The sequence below is a fragment of the Sinocyclocheilus rhinocerous genome, unplaced genomic scaffold, assembly GCF_001515625.1.
Source record: "Sinocyclocheilus rhinocerous isolate Xijiao unplaced genomic scaffold, SAMN03320098_v1.1 scaffold1043, whole genome shotgun sequence".
In the NCBI taxonomy this organism is placed as follows: Eukaryota; Metazoa; Chordata; class Actinopteri; order Cypriniformes; family Cyprinidae; genus Sinocyclocheilus; species Sinocyclocheilus rhinocerous.
In genome coordinates, this window is record NW_015642610.1 from 1,777,990 (window position 1) to 1,791,130 (window position 13,141).

Genomic DNA, 13,141 nt, shown 5'->3' on the forward strand with positions numbered 1-13,141 from the left:
TATAATTCACAAATTTCTCTTTCCTCCCTTTTCGCCCCTGCCTGCCAGTGTTTTTTTCTTAGAGATATATTATTCACACGTTTTGATTTATATTCTACAGACATGCAATAAAAAAACCTTGCCTCTTGTTAAAAGAGCTGGAGAGAAGCCAGAGGTTTAATGAATCCAGTCTACTCCACTGAAGGGGAATTGCAAGCCCTAGGCACAGTTAGATTACATTTTCACTCCTCTAGGGGAACTATGAGGATGACTCACAATTCTGCCTGCTACCACCCACCTCCATGAATTAACTCAATGCTTCAAAGAACTAGTTTGTTGTACTTAAACAGAGAAATATGACATCCCACCTAAGTGTACATCTGTGTTGATTTCAAAGAACAGATTTAGATAAGCATGTTTTGACAGAACTGTTTTTTTATGGCAGTCACATTTTTTGCCAGTGGCATTATAGCTAGCCTGCAATAAATTGCAGCAAAATGGGGTTTTTATATGCTCAAATTTGCATTTAAGGTCACATCTAATTTACAATTAATTAGTTCTATTTGCTACGGATTCATGGCATGATGACAGCACCTTTTTTTATAATTAGGCTATTAATCATTGTGATGGGAGTGTCTAGTTTGGAGCAGATGTTTTTCCATAAAAACATTATATTTTGTTGCCTAACTTAACTATGTCCCAATTAAAGATAGATAGATAGATAGATAGATAGTAATATATTACATGATATTTTAACAATTAATTGTGTGGGTTCTCATAGGTACATTCCACAAAGAATAAGGTGATGTAAAATGCTAAATAAATGTCTTCATTAGAAATATCACCCTTTGACAGGCTCTTGAAAGTAATTCATCATACATCAGTGAGCACATATGGTATGGATTGAAATTCTGACGGGGCTCTCAATGTACAGATCAACTCTCTAAACCCTCTTTATGTAAGGCAGGCTTTAATGTAAAACTTAATGCCACTCATTTGCTAGCACAGGAATTACACAAAGGATTTGCCTTTGATCGTACTGGTATAGCGTTTCATCTTTCTTTACACTGCACTTAAGACTCCAGCAAGCAAGAAAACCCCTATTAAAACCATTACTAATGACGAGTTTTCAATCAGGTCTGCACCCACATTTGCTTAAGGATTTTGTGTATTAAATGAGTAGCTTGCCTTGACAGTCGACTAGAGAATTTGCAGGAACAAAAAAATGTGATCTTACACCACTGTATTTTTTTTGTAAATCGCTTACCTTTGAACTGTGGAATTCGGTTGCCATGGCAACAGGAAGTAGGCCTCCACTACTGTGTAGAGCGGAGCTGTGGGGACCGTGGCAAGGCAAGTCCATAAATTGCTGCCTCTAATGAAAACATTGTGCACAGGATGCAGGTAGAGGTTTCAGGGAATAAATGAGTTGTCACACTCCCTTTGAAAATGAATGTCTCTGTCCAATGATTTGTTGGCACTTGGGAAGACTCTGCAAGTTTCCCAGTGATAAACTGAGGCCAGAGAGGGAAGGGCTCATGTTTAGTCAGGCACACATTTTACTTTATTGAAACCAAATGGGCTGAAGGAGCCCATGCACAGCTGGTTATAGTGACCCATGCACTTTTTAAAAAAATTTTTTTTAGCTTGCATTCAAAATAGCCCTGGCGAGCTTCAATTGAATTATATTATTAAAATTGATCAATATAGAAATGCATCGTTTAGGAAGTGTGGTTGCTATTTTATTTAACAATGCACTTAAATGCTAAATTAGATATTTGAGGATGGATTTTGAATTATTATGGAGCATATCCTGTTTTGGGGTTTGCACAGGTGCACTCTTAAGACAGTCTTAAGAGAAACCTGGAAATGCATAGAACGCCACTGATCTCAAACATCTTCCACAATTACAGCTCTTGTTTGTTTTCATGGAAACCTACCAGATGGAGTGGCAATCAACAAGAAAAGAGAAAAAGAGACCTCTCCAGAGATATGAAAGACGTGCAGGAGAGATCTTAGATGTGGAACACACATTTTAGGCACTTTTAGGCTGTCTGAACTCATTTCAAACAAGGCTGCCAGAAACCCAGCATTTCCTTTGGTCTGGGCTTCCTTCCAAAGCTCCAACGTGAAGTGTAGAGGCAGTAAATTAATCACAAATGTATCTGAGGCCTCATGGTGTATTACTCACATTTACAGATGCATCTATTCATTGTGAATGTGAACGCTGACTATATTTACTGATAGACTGATAAGTGGGAGGTTCCTGATTATGTGCATGGATGCAGTTATCCACATGTCAAGTGTTAAGTGAGCTGTTGCTTCACAATCTTCTCCCCTTGTGGGGCATTTTTCACATGTTCGCTTATTAACGCTTCGCTCTGTTAGACTGACAGCCGATAATGATAAACTGCATGACTCAACAAGCTTGGCTGTATCAATTGCTATCAGATCTGTATATACAAGAATATTTATACACCAGCTAATACAAATTAGAGTGTTGACACATTGGATTGTCACATCATTAAGCACAGAAGAAAGTTTGTCTCTCTCGGTCTGGCTGCATACGTCATGACTCACTCTCGGGTCTTGAGTTTACTTTAGAAATATCACTGCTTCAGCTAGCGAGATGATGTGCGAATCAATTATATTATAACAAACGACTTGCCAAATGTTTACCAGGCTGGCTTAGCACATTTTTCACAATCAGTGTCTCATTTTAGCTAGAGATGGGAACCATAAAGAATTTCATTATTTCAGTTCCGATTCCTCTTTAATGATTCCAGTTCCTTAATAGTTCCATTAATGATTCTTTTAGTACTTTTAGGGACTAAATATTTGGAACAAGAAATGCAATTCTGTTGCCAAATAATGAGATAATTGTAATAATAAATTATTTTTAAAAAAGGTTCTTGCAAAAGGACTTTTAATGGCTTTTTAAATATCTTTTTAAAAGACAGGCGGTATTAATGAAGTCCAATAACTGTCCTTAACTACATATTGAAGAATACTACACACATACTGACAAAAACATACAAAATGATGTATCTATAACGACACACTGTCAAATGAACAACCAATTACAGATTAAAATCTAACAGGTAGTTGTAAAAGCTGTATGTGTTTGATTCTTTAAATAGTCATTCATTAGAGCCATTTATTTGGGAGTCACAACTGTGCTGTATATTTTGTGCGGTATTAGCAATGTTGCTGTGTCATTGAATAAGAAATGCAGGAAACTTGAGTATTTTATTTTGTTGTTCCAGAAGCAAAAACCGTTAAGGAAACCAAACTTTCAGTCATTCAGCTCTAATATCGTTTTTCAAAACAGAACTGGTTCTGAATAAGCGTTAGCTTGTCTTTCTCATTGATTTCTTTTGTCCATTCCTCACCAGACCCCAGTTCCTACAAGAGGAGGCACAAGCGCAAAGAAGTGGAGGAGATCCAGTGTGACGTGCAAAAAATGTGTGCCTTCTCCAAGATCCTCACCACCAAGAAGAACCTGGATCACGTCAACAAGATTCTGAAAGTCAAGAGGCTTCAGAGGCAAGCCAAGACAGGGAATAACATGGTGAAGAGACGCAGAGGGAGGCCGAGGAAGCAGCCGCTTTCTCTCGAGGAGGGATTGCTGGGTCAGATGCCAGTTCTAGAGAAGTGTGTGGATCTTCCTGGGAAGAAGAACCTTCACACTGGTCTGGTTCCTGCTCAGCTTGAGTTCTCCAATCACGACTCCATCACAGATGCCATTGAGTCAGTGGTACACATGGCCAGATCCCAAACCAACACGCTGTCCACGCAAGGATGCAAGCACTGGTACAAAGTTCAGCCGGAGCTCCAAATCGAGCGCCCAAACCGCAAAGGAAGAGGGAACAAGAGAAAAGAAGCTACTCTCACCTCACATTAGAGAAGTCATGACAGTGCACTGTGAGTTAGCCTTGTGCTTGGGTCTTTGTATCGTTTTTTTCAGTTTGTTTTGATCTGAATTCTACTGACACATTTTGATGGGCATTCGCTGAGAATTTGGATCATGGTTGTGGTCTAAAAAGCTCCGCTTTCGGTTTGTACGATTCTGTCGCATACTTTTTTATTGGTCTCAAGGAGACAAACTAAACTTTTACTCTCCCAAAGCCCATAACCATGAGGATGTTGAAACTATGGCTGTAGCCATAATCTACCAGCACATGTAAATGGACTTCAATGACAGTACTGTGCACTTTTTTTCTTTCTCGTTTTTCGTTTCACTCAAGCACAAAGCACAGATCTTCTGGCAAAGGTTGATTTCGAACAACAGGTCACCGGTAACTCACTGCTAACAGATGCTTACATAGGTTTGCCTGCGCTCAGGTGTGTTTCAGGCATGAACTAATGGCAATACTTTTGGATGAAACCCTTTTCAGTGATGTTTTGATGGCTATCATTTCACTGTACATAGCAACATATTCTACTAACATTTCAAATTCAAAGTATTTTAGATCTACCTATACTGTCAGCATTTCAAATCAAAAACCATATAAAGTTTGAAATTGTTTTTTTTGTTCTGTTTTTAACCAAATAGAAGTAGAAAGCTTGTTCAAATGGAAAAACGAAACATATTTAGTCGTGTAATCTTAACGAAGTGGAATCACTGCAGATCGAAGGCTTGTTGATGACACAGGACATCAAAACACATGCCAGTAGTTCACAACAGGCTCAATGAAAAATGCTACGGTTGCATTTAAAACCAACAAAGCACTTAATTATTTTCTTTCTTTTTTGTAGAACACGTTTGAGTGGGCTGAAGTTGTACACAGTGTCACAGTTGGTTTTTCGCTTTAAATAATCAGCATCTGGATTATATTTTCATTATTCGAGTCGCCTTCTCCAGAGTCTCTTTGAGAATGTGCCTGCTCTTGTTAACTAAACAATAATAGTATGTCTATATACCTGTCAGTATTACATATCCACATGACCAAAGTTTCAGTGTAGTCGTGTATCATAGGATAGATCGGTTTCAGTTTAGCCGCTTGTGTATATTACTATGAATGGTGTGGTGGTGTGCTTATTTGTCGATTAGTCGTTTGGAAAAATAAACCAGAATGTACACTGAAGACTATTTAGGTGATCGTCCTGAACATAGGACATCACAAACTAATCAAATACATGTCCTGTTTTAGACTCGAGTTACACTGATACAAGCGATTTGGAAACAGGATAGATTTGAATGTGGTCCTAATTTGAATAGCTTTCCATTTGTTAATGATTTCTTGGTTTATCCATATATGTGCCTTATGTTTGTCTATAAATCCATAACATGTTCAGGTACTGGAACACATAATGGCAAGATATCAGTCTAAAATGTACATAATAGTTTGCTGCCCTGGTTGTAATGTGTTCATCATCTCGGTACACCTTCACAGGTCTCGGTACAGTATAATATAGGCTTCATTTTGACTGTATACATATATTTATATGCATAAATATACAGTTCAGTGAGCAGACAGCACATCTAGTACACCTGAAGACACTCAAAATATCTCTCTAACCAAACCCACGCAGGATTGTTAACATGAATACATGCTTATTTACTATGCATCAGGTTATTGCTGTGAATCCACTGACGCATAACTCTTTAGCATCGACTCTTTTGTAAGCTTTCTGTTAAATGAAGTAGTCTTACTGAAATTTGAAGTCTGAACCGTTCAAATGAATAGTGCTAAATCTGACTATCATTTCTTTTGCAATTCTAGTCATTGTGTAGGGGAGGAAAATCAGCCTCTAAGCAGTGCAGCCTTAATCAAATCTTCAATTCAACAAGTTGTCCCCTGTAAATAGTCTACCATCTGTAGGTTGCTGTGAATCATGCCTAAGAGTCATGTCAATATGTTGCACCCACAGTTGTCCAAAGAGGACACATATAGTTGCTGAACATGCCATGAACCATTCTGTCCTTGTGATAATTTGCAGTGCATTAAAGCTAAATAAAAATAATATATGCCGGCAGCTATTTGCCTCAGCCAGTTGTACTGGACCTTTTGTTGGATGCGTCCATTTGCGCTGGTTCCGCTAAACACCTGCGAACATTTGCCAAAAATGTTGACCTTTTATTAGTGCTTTAAGCACCGAAAAGCTATGTTTTAACACAAAATGTACACCGTAGCAGTTTTCTGAAACATGATTATAATAGGTTAGTTAAACATGGCTTTGGTAACGAGGCCTGGCAGCTCAAATTTGCTCTGCTTCTATGCTTTTTAAAATGCCAGATATATTTTCTCCACCAGCTGATAAGTGGTGCCTTGTGAAGTTAAGTGTATTTTTTTATGTTCCTGCTCCTAAACGACAATAGCGACTTTGTGTCGAGTAAATATTACCGAGGTCACCGAGAGAATGTCATCCACTCAAATGTAGTGTTGTATTTTAGTTTGTATCGCTATTAATGAAGTTATAATGCAAGTGAAGTGTTAATCGAAAGTAATATTCCTAACGAGGACACAACAGAAGCTCTTATCGCTCTCTAAATTCATACATATGGTGTAATGACCATTTTGATTTCTGTATCTGCATGCTCTATTTGATTGTATGCATACAAATTTTGAAGAAGTCAAGCAGTATTGAATTTCGATTTGAATAAGATCTTATACATTGTTTGATATGTTTTTTTGTAATGGATTTTAAATTCATAAAGCATTTTGTACATTGTATGGATATTAAAAATAGCAAATAATGGACGTATATAGAAAAGAATAAATACGGATATACACAAACATATGCATTGTACATAGAATGTATGTATACACATTCATGTTTTGTGTAACTGTGTATACAGACATGTTTATAAATACAAGTACTAGCCTGTACATATGTACATACATATAAGCTTGCATGTGTTTGGTCATGTTTGCCGTTCATGATCTTGTAGTTTTATTTTTTTATTTCTTCTTTTTCTTACTGTAAAGCTCATTTTGTGCAGCCATCTCCGGTGAGCAGTATTGAGCACTTAAAATACAGTTGATCTTGTTCATGTCATTCATTGTGCAAAAAAAAATAAATAAATAAATGAATTTATCGAGAGCTCACTTCAGTTTCTTTGCCTTTTTTGCATAGTTGTTGACATTACGGCTGGGTAAAAAATATCGATATCTCGATATTAATTGATTCTCATTTTTACGGAACGATATCGATTCTTAAATCACAAGAATCGATTATTCTAGCCTGTTTTCAGTTAATGGACGGAACATTGAAGGGGACGGAACGTCCCATCCAATATATCGCAATAAGCATTGTGCTTTGGTACTTATAATATAAAACAAAGTCTGAGATTTCAAATTCTGTCCGTTGTATTACAGTATTCAAACAATAAATGCCATTTTGGCGCTGTTTAATGTGGAGTGACAGATCGCTGTAGCGCCTTAATTCAACAGTTTCAGCACAAAATAAACATGACTAAACATCCGAAGGTAAGTTGAAAGAGTACAACTTTACAAGCCGTATCTTGTCTCATGTAATCGCTCAATCAGTGTTTCAACCGTGCAAAGGCGTCAATAATGGCTTGTAAACAATGTCACGTAACGTCACATTTACCTCAGAAAAACATATTCGGTGACCATAAACTCATTAGTCAGCTAGAAAAATAAACTGTAGAGAGGGGCATTTTGCAAAATATATGCACCATATAACATATTCATTATACATTTTACTGTTCTTCAATGTTTAATTTATGTTTGAATAAATCCATTAAGATTTTATGACAGCCACCATTATGTTTATATTTAAAAAAAACTAATTGAAGTAGAAATATTATGTAATTGTAACTTTATTATTTAAAAAAAAACTTCATTAAGTGTAATTTGAACAAATCAGTAAATTTGAACCTTCAATATTATAGTAATGTAGAAACTGACTCTAAAGTATATTTTGCAGCATTAGTTGAGAGATTTTTTTGACATGCACTGTACCTGATATATATCCAAAATAATCGATATTGAATCGAATCGGTAATCGACGCAAGCTTGTGAATGAGAATCGAATCGAATCGTGAAATTTGTCAAAACCCAGCCCTAATAGAAGTCCAGCTCAATTTTATATTACACTCATATTTGAGTTTTTTTTAGTTTCACTGGTTCCGAATGAACAAAACTCCCTCCAAAAAGAAGCATGTAAGCTTCAGTGGCTCCTTCAAGCATAGAAGGCTATTTTGTCTCGAGGTGGAAAACCCTTTAGTTTTATTTGCTGAATGATCGACTGGGACAAAACAATCCCTCCCAAAGTTTCAAGGAGGATGCTTGGAGTCCTGTTTTAAATCCCTCTCTTGAGGCAGACTATTAGGGCTGGGTTTTGACACAAATTTCACGATTCGATTCAATTCTCATTCACAAGCTTGTGATTCGATTCGATTACCGATTCGATTCAATATAGATTATTTTGGATATGTATCAGGTACAGTACAGTTTTCTCAAGGAAAAAAAATCTCTCAACTAATGCTGTAAAATATACATGAGAGTCAGTTGGTACTACATTACTATAATATTGAAGGTTAAAATTGACTGATTTGTTAAAATTACACTTAATGAGGTTTTTAAAATAATAATCGAATCGCAAGTTTGTGAATGAGAATCTAATCGAATCGTGAAATTTGTGTCAAAACCCAGCCCTAGTTGACATGTTAGTCATACTGAGAAAACTATTTTTATTTTAAAATATTTTACAAGCCATGTACACTGTCATTAAGAAATTTGGGGTCAGTAAGTTTATTTTTATTTATTAATTTTTTTAAATAAAGCATTGGTGTCAATGTGCAGTTTAGGAGAGGGAATCCCCCAAGCCATGTACACTGTCATTAAGAAATTTGGGGTCAGTAAGTTTATTTTTATTTATTAATTTTTTTTAATAAAGCATTGGTGTCAATGTGCAGTTTAGGAGAGGGAATCCCCACTCATCAAGCTCTACACCTCATACATTCCCTCTCACTGCATTATTACCACACTGCATAGTAGAGATAAACGGATTGGCCCGAATCCCAGCCGTTGGTTGGTGAAGGCGAAGTGAAAAGCATCTAACCATAGGCCTGTGCCTCTGTAAAATTGCTGTTGCCATGGCAGCTGGGTGAACTGCCCAAATATTCCAGTGCTCCACTTGGCTTGAAAAAAATGTCTCATGCCAGGTTGATGAATGCATAGGCTACTGCTTCTGCAACGCTGCAAAATCTCGTCAATATTATGTGTTGTTACGTGAGACTGTAATTTCTGTTGAAAAGTCATAATTGTGCTTTGAAATAGAAAACAGATGAGAGGGGTCTTGCTATTAGAGGTAATGGGGTGCAGATGATAACGAGGGTTGTTTGTGTGAATCATGTTGGCGTGACTCATCTGTGGCACTACTGCTATGTGTCGCTCACAGCGTAGCCATGTTACCCCTAATTATGTGAGTTAGGACTTGACATGCATAAAAAGAGAAATAAACAAGCCAAAGTAATTTGCTGTTCCGTAACTGTACTTCACTGGATCTGCTTGCAGTCAACGTCTTGACATCGACCGTTGACATGCTGTAAAATGTCAGCTAAAGTAAAATGTACGCTATTAGGTACAACTTAAGATTATGTTCCAACTGATCTTCATAGACAAACATAGCAAGTAATTATGAAAATAATTTATTTGATGTTTAATTCCATACTGGACAGAATATTATTTCAAATATAAACAAATAATTTTTTCATCAATATGTATTTAACTGTATGTCCAAATATACAATATATTATTATTATTATATTTTAATCCATTTTACATTTACCTGAAATGTATTTAAAGTTTGTAAATGTTTAGATGCCCCTTGAACTACATTTTGTAATATATAAGTACATATTATATTATTTTGGCATTCAAGGCTTAAACATATTTCCTTAAGATGTGCAGTTTGCAACATATAATTGTACATATATAGCATATGTTTGAAATGTATTCATTTATTTAACGTTTAATTTTTTTCAAATGTTTATTTATTAGTTTTATTATAATCATTTTATTATTTATTTTTAATATTTATTTATTTGTTTGTTTTTGCAGTATGAAATAAACTGCAAATAAACAGTCAGGAATTTATTTATTTATTTATTGCAGTATGAAATATTCTGAGTCAGGGAGTATATCTAAATTATAATAAATACATTTTAATTATTTTATTTATTTTTTTATATATATATTTTAGTATGAAATAAGTCAGTGAGTCAGGAAGTATCTCTAAATTGATAAATTAATTCAATTAATTCTATTTATATATTTATTGCAGTATGAAATAAACAGAGTGTGTCAGGAAGTATTTCTAAATGACGTTCAAAGACGACTGGTTTACTGTTAAAATGGATTTGACCCATAGCCTCTCATTATCTGTATTTTTTTCTAGACTGAAATGCTTCAGATTTGAGGGTCTGCACAGAAACAGGGCTACGTGAGTCCTCCTGCATACACACATTGCATCAACCTGATTGAAAAACCCTGTAGAAAGCAGAAATATTCTATAGCAAATCACTTCCTCTCCATCTGCCTGCAATTACCTCAGCTTGAATATAGCCTCCTCTCCCACTTGACTCCCTCCCATCTATGATTATTCCTCAAAGCACCACTTACTATTTGGGTTACGCTTCACAATGTGCATATATGTCGCAGGACGCAAAGGATGCTATTCTTTATGATTGGCAACTGGCAGGGTAGCAGCTGCGGTTGCTACGGTGACAGCCTGACTTGCAGCAATTTGGATAGCGAATGAAGCTGTTAGTGTTTTGAGGACTACGTGATGAGGGTTTTAAAACACACTCGCTCCAGAGCCCATCAGCAGCCCCCTCACTCAGGATTCGTGATTTACATGTCAGAGCAGAGTCAGAATATGATACTATCTCTCTATCCCCTGGGAAATCTTGATGTATAAGGATGAACGCTTAAAAATCCCACGAAGACTGTTTTATGCCACAGAGAATGTATGAAAAATGAATGAAATTGAAAGGTGTAAGTTCATGAGAGAAATGAAAACCGGGTGTCTTTGATAGTGCAAAGCTTGTTGATCATCGGAGTGAGTCTCAAACTACCAAATTAGACCCAAAACATAAATAGTCATAATTCCGTCATGAACAGTATCATAAGACTTACCATCAACCATGAATTTTTTATCCTTAAATCGAATTAAATTTTAATATTATTATTTAATAAAAAATAATAATAATTAAAAAAAGGGTTGGGTACACTGACTGACCGACGCAATTTAATGTTAGTCCTATAGTTTGATTATTTATATATATGTGACCCTGGAGCACAAAACCAGTCATAAGGGTCAATTTTTCGAAATTGAGATGTATACATTATCTGAAAGCTGAATAAACCATTGATGTATGGTTTGTTAGGATAGGGCAATATTTGGCCGAGATACAACTATTTGAACATCTGGAATCTGACTGTGCAAAAAAATCTAAATATTGAGAAAATCATCTTTAAAGTTGTCCAAATGAAGTTCTTAGCAATGCATATTACTAATCAAAAATTAAGTTTTGATATATTTACAGTAGGAAATTTACTAAATCTATTCATGGAACATGATCTTTACTTAATATCCTAATGATTTTTGGCATAAAAAAAAAATCTATAATTTTGACCCATAAAATGTTTTTTTTGGCTATTGCTACAAATATACCCCAGCGACTTAAGACTGGTTTTGTGCTCCAGGGTCAAATATTGTCTCCCAAATTTTTCACAGACATGAAAATATCCAAAGGATGTGTCATTAGTAACCCCTTGAAATAATAATTCTTTTTTGAAATTTTTATGGAAACGCGTGAGTTTTATGGTTGGTCACAGTTGTGACCTGCGGGATAATGTGTATATTGAAATTCAATTATTTCTGTAGTCATCAAAGTTCTTATATATCTCAGCCCAGTTATTAACCCAATTTAAACTAGGGTTACTATTATACATAAAACCCCTTTGACAACACTGATAGGTATACTGAGATAAAAGACAAAAAAAAAGTTATTATCCCACCGGTCACTATTGTTGCCTTCAACATGTTTACTCATTCTATAACCACACTCAACAAAACTGAATAATTGTAAATGCATATATTAATACTAGACACCTTAAAGATAATGTGTACCAAAAATCTTCTAACAAATCATATCTTTGTTAACATACTTTACTAACCTTTTGTTTTGGAGCTTTGATGCAGCCAGGACAGGAAGTAAACTGCCCTGCTTATGTGACAATTTGCACTAACCATGTGACACTAGTTGAGACTCTTTATTTTTTCCATATTTGCTGGAAATGCACTAAAACACCAGTCAGTTACCGGTAACCGGTCACTATTGTGGCCGATGGGATTAAATGGTTTAATGTGTATTATGAATTGTATTATAAATTATACATAATGTATATTATATTTATTTTTTTTACTTTATATTATTATTATATGTGTATATTTTATATATTTATTAATAATTTAAAATATTAGTATTTAATAATACAGCATTAGTGTATATTAAATCATTTATTATTATTATTATTAGCATTCCAGGTTACATTTTTATTTGTTTGTTTGTTTTATTTCTTATTATTTTCATAATGCACTTTCATGCCCAGCATCCTGGGTTCAATAACAAGTAAAGCTCAACTGACAGAATTTGATGCTTACAATTAAAAAAATATAATAATAGTAATAAATTCTTATGTGTTTTTATTACAATGTATTAATCAGTGGTGTATAAAGTACCTGAAAGCCATACTCAAGTAAAAGTACAGATATCTTACCAGAAAATGACTTTGGTAGAAGTTGAAGTCACCGTTTAGAATAGTACTTGAGTAAAAGTCTTAAAGTATGTGATATTTATTGTACTTAAGTACGAAAAGTTTTTTTTTTTTAATCTTAAACGTACTTAAGTATTGAAAGTAAAAGTACAAGTAAATGCAAAATGGAAAAGAAGCAAATAAATATAAAACGGATATATAATAAATATATATAAAATGTTCATACACAGCTTGAGTAGCAAGATTGTGTTCAGTTTTAACTCTTTCTTCCATTTTGTATTTTTGGGTAAGAATAAGAAGCACTTCATCCGGTACTTAAGTGTCTTTCATTCCAACATAAGAAAACATTTCGGAATCTGTATCTGAAATAGCATTTAGATGTATTTACACAGTTATGTATCTCAGAG

General features: G+C 35.0%; 1 protein-coding gene across 1 annotated transcript in view; it reads left to right on the forward strand.

Moving 5' to 3' along the window:
- The window catches only part of LOC107756308 (SET-binding protein-like), a 70,016-nt gene extending 62,994 nt beyond the window's left edge, over positions 1-7,022 (forward strand). The window contains exon 4 of the mRNA XM_016573352.1: positions 3,375-7,022. Within this exon, the coding sequence (XP_016428838.1) occupies positions 3,375-3,883 (509 nt within the window). The 3' untranslated portion in view covers positions 3,884-7,022. The remainder of the gene's footprint in view (positions 1-3,374) is intronic.
- The last annotated feature ends 6,119 nt before the right edge of the window (positions 7,023-13,141 follow it).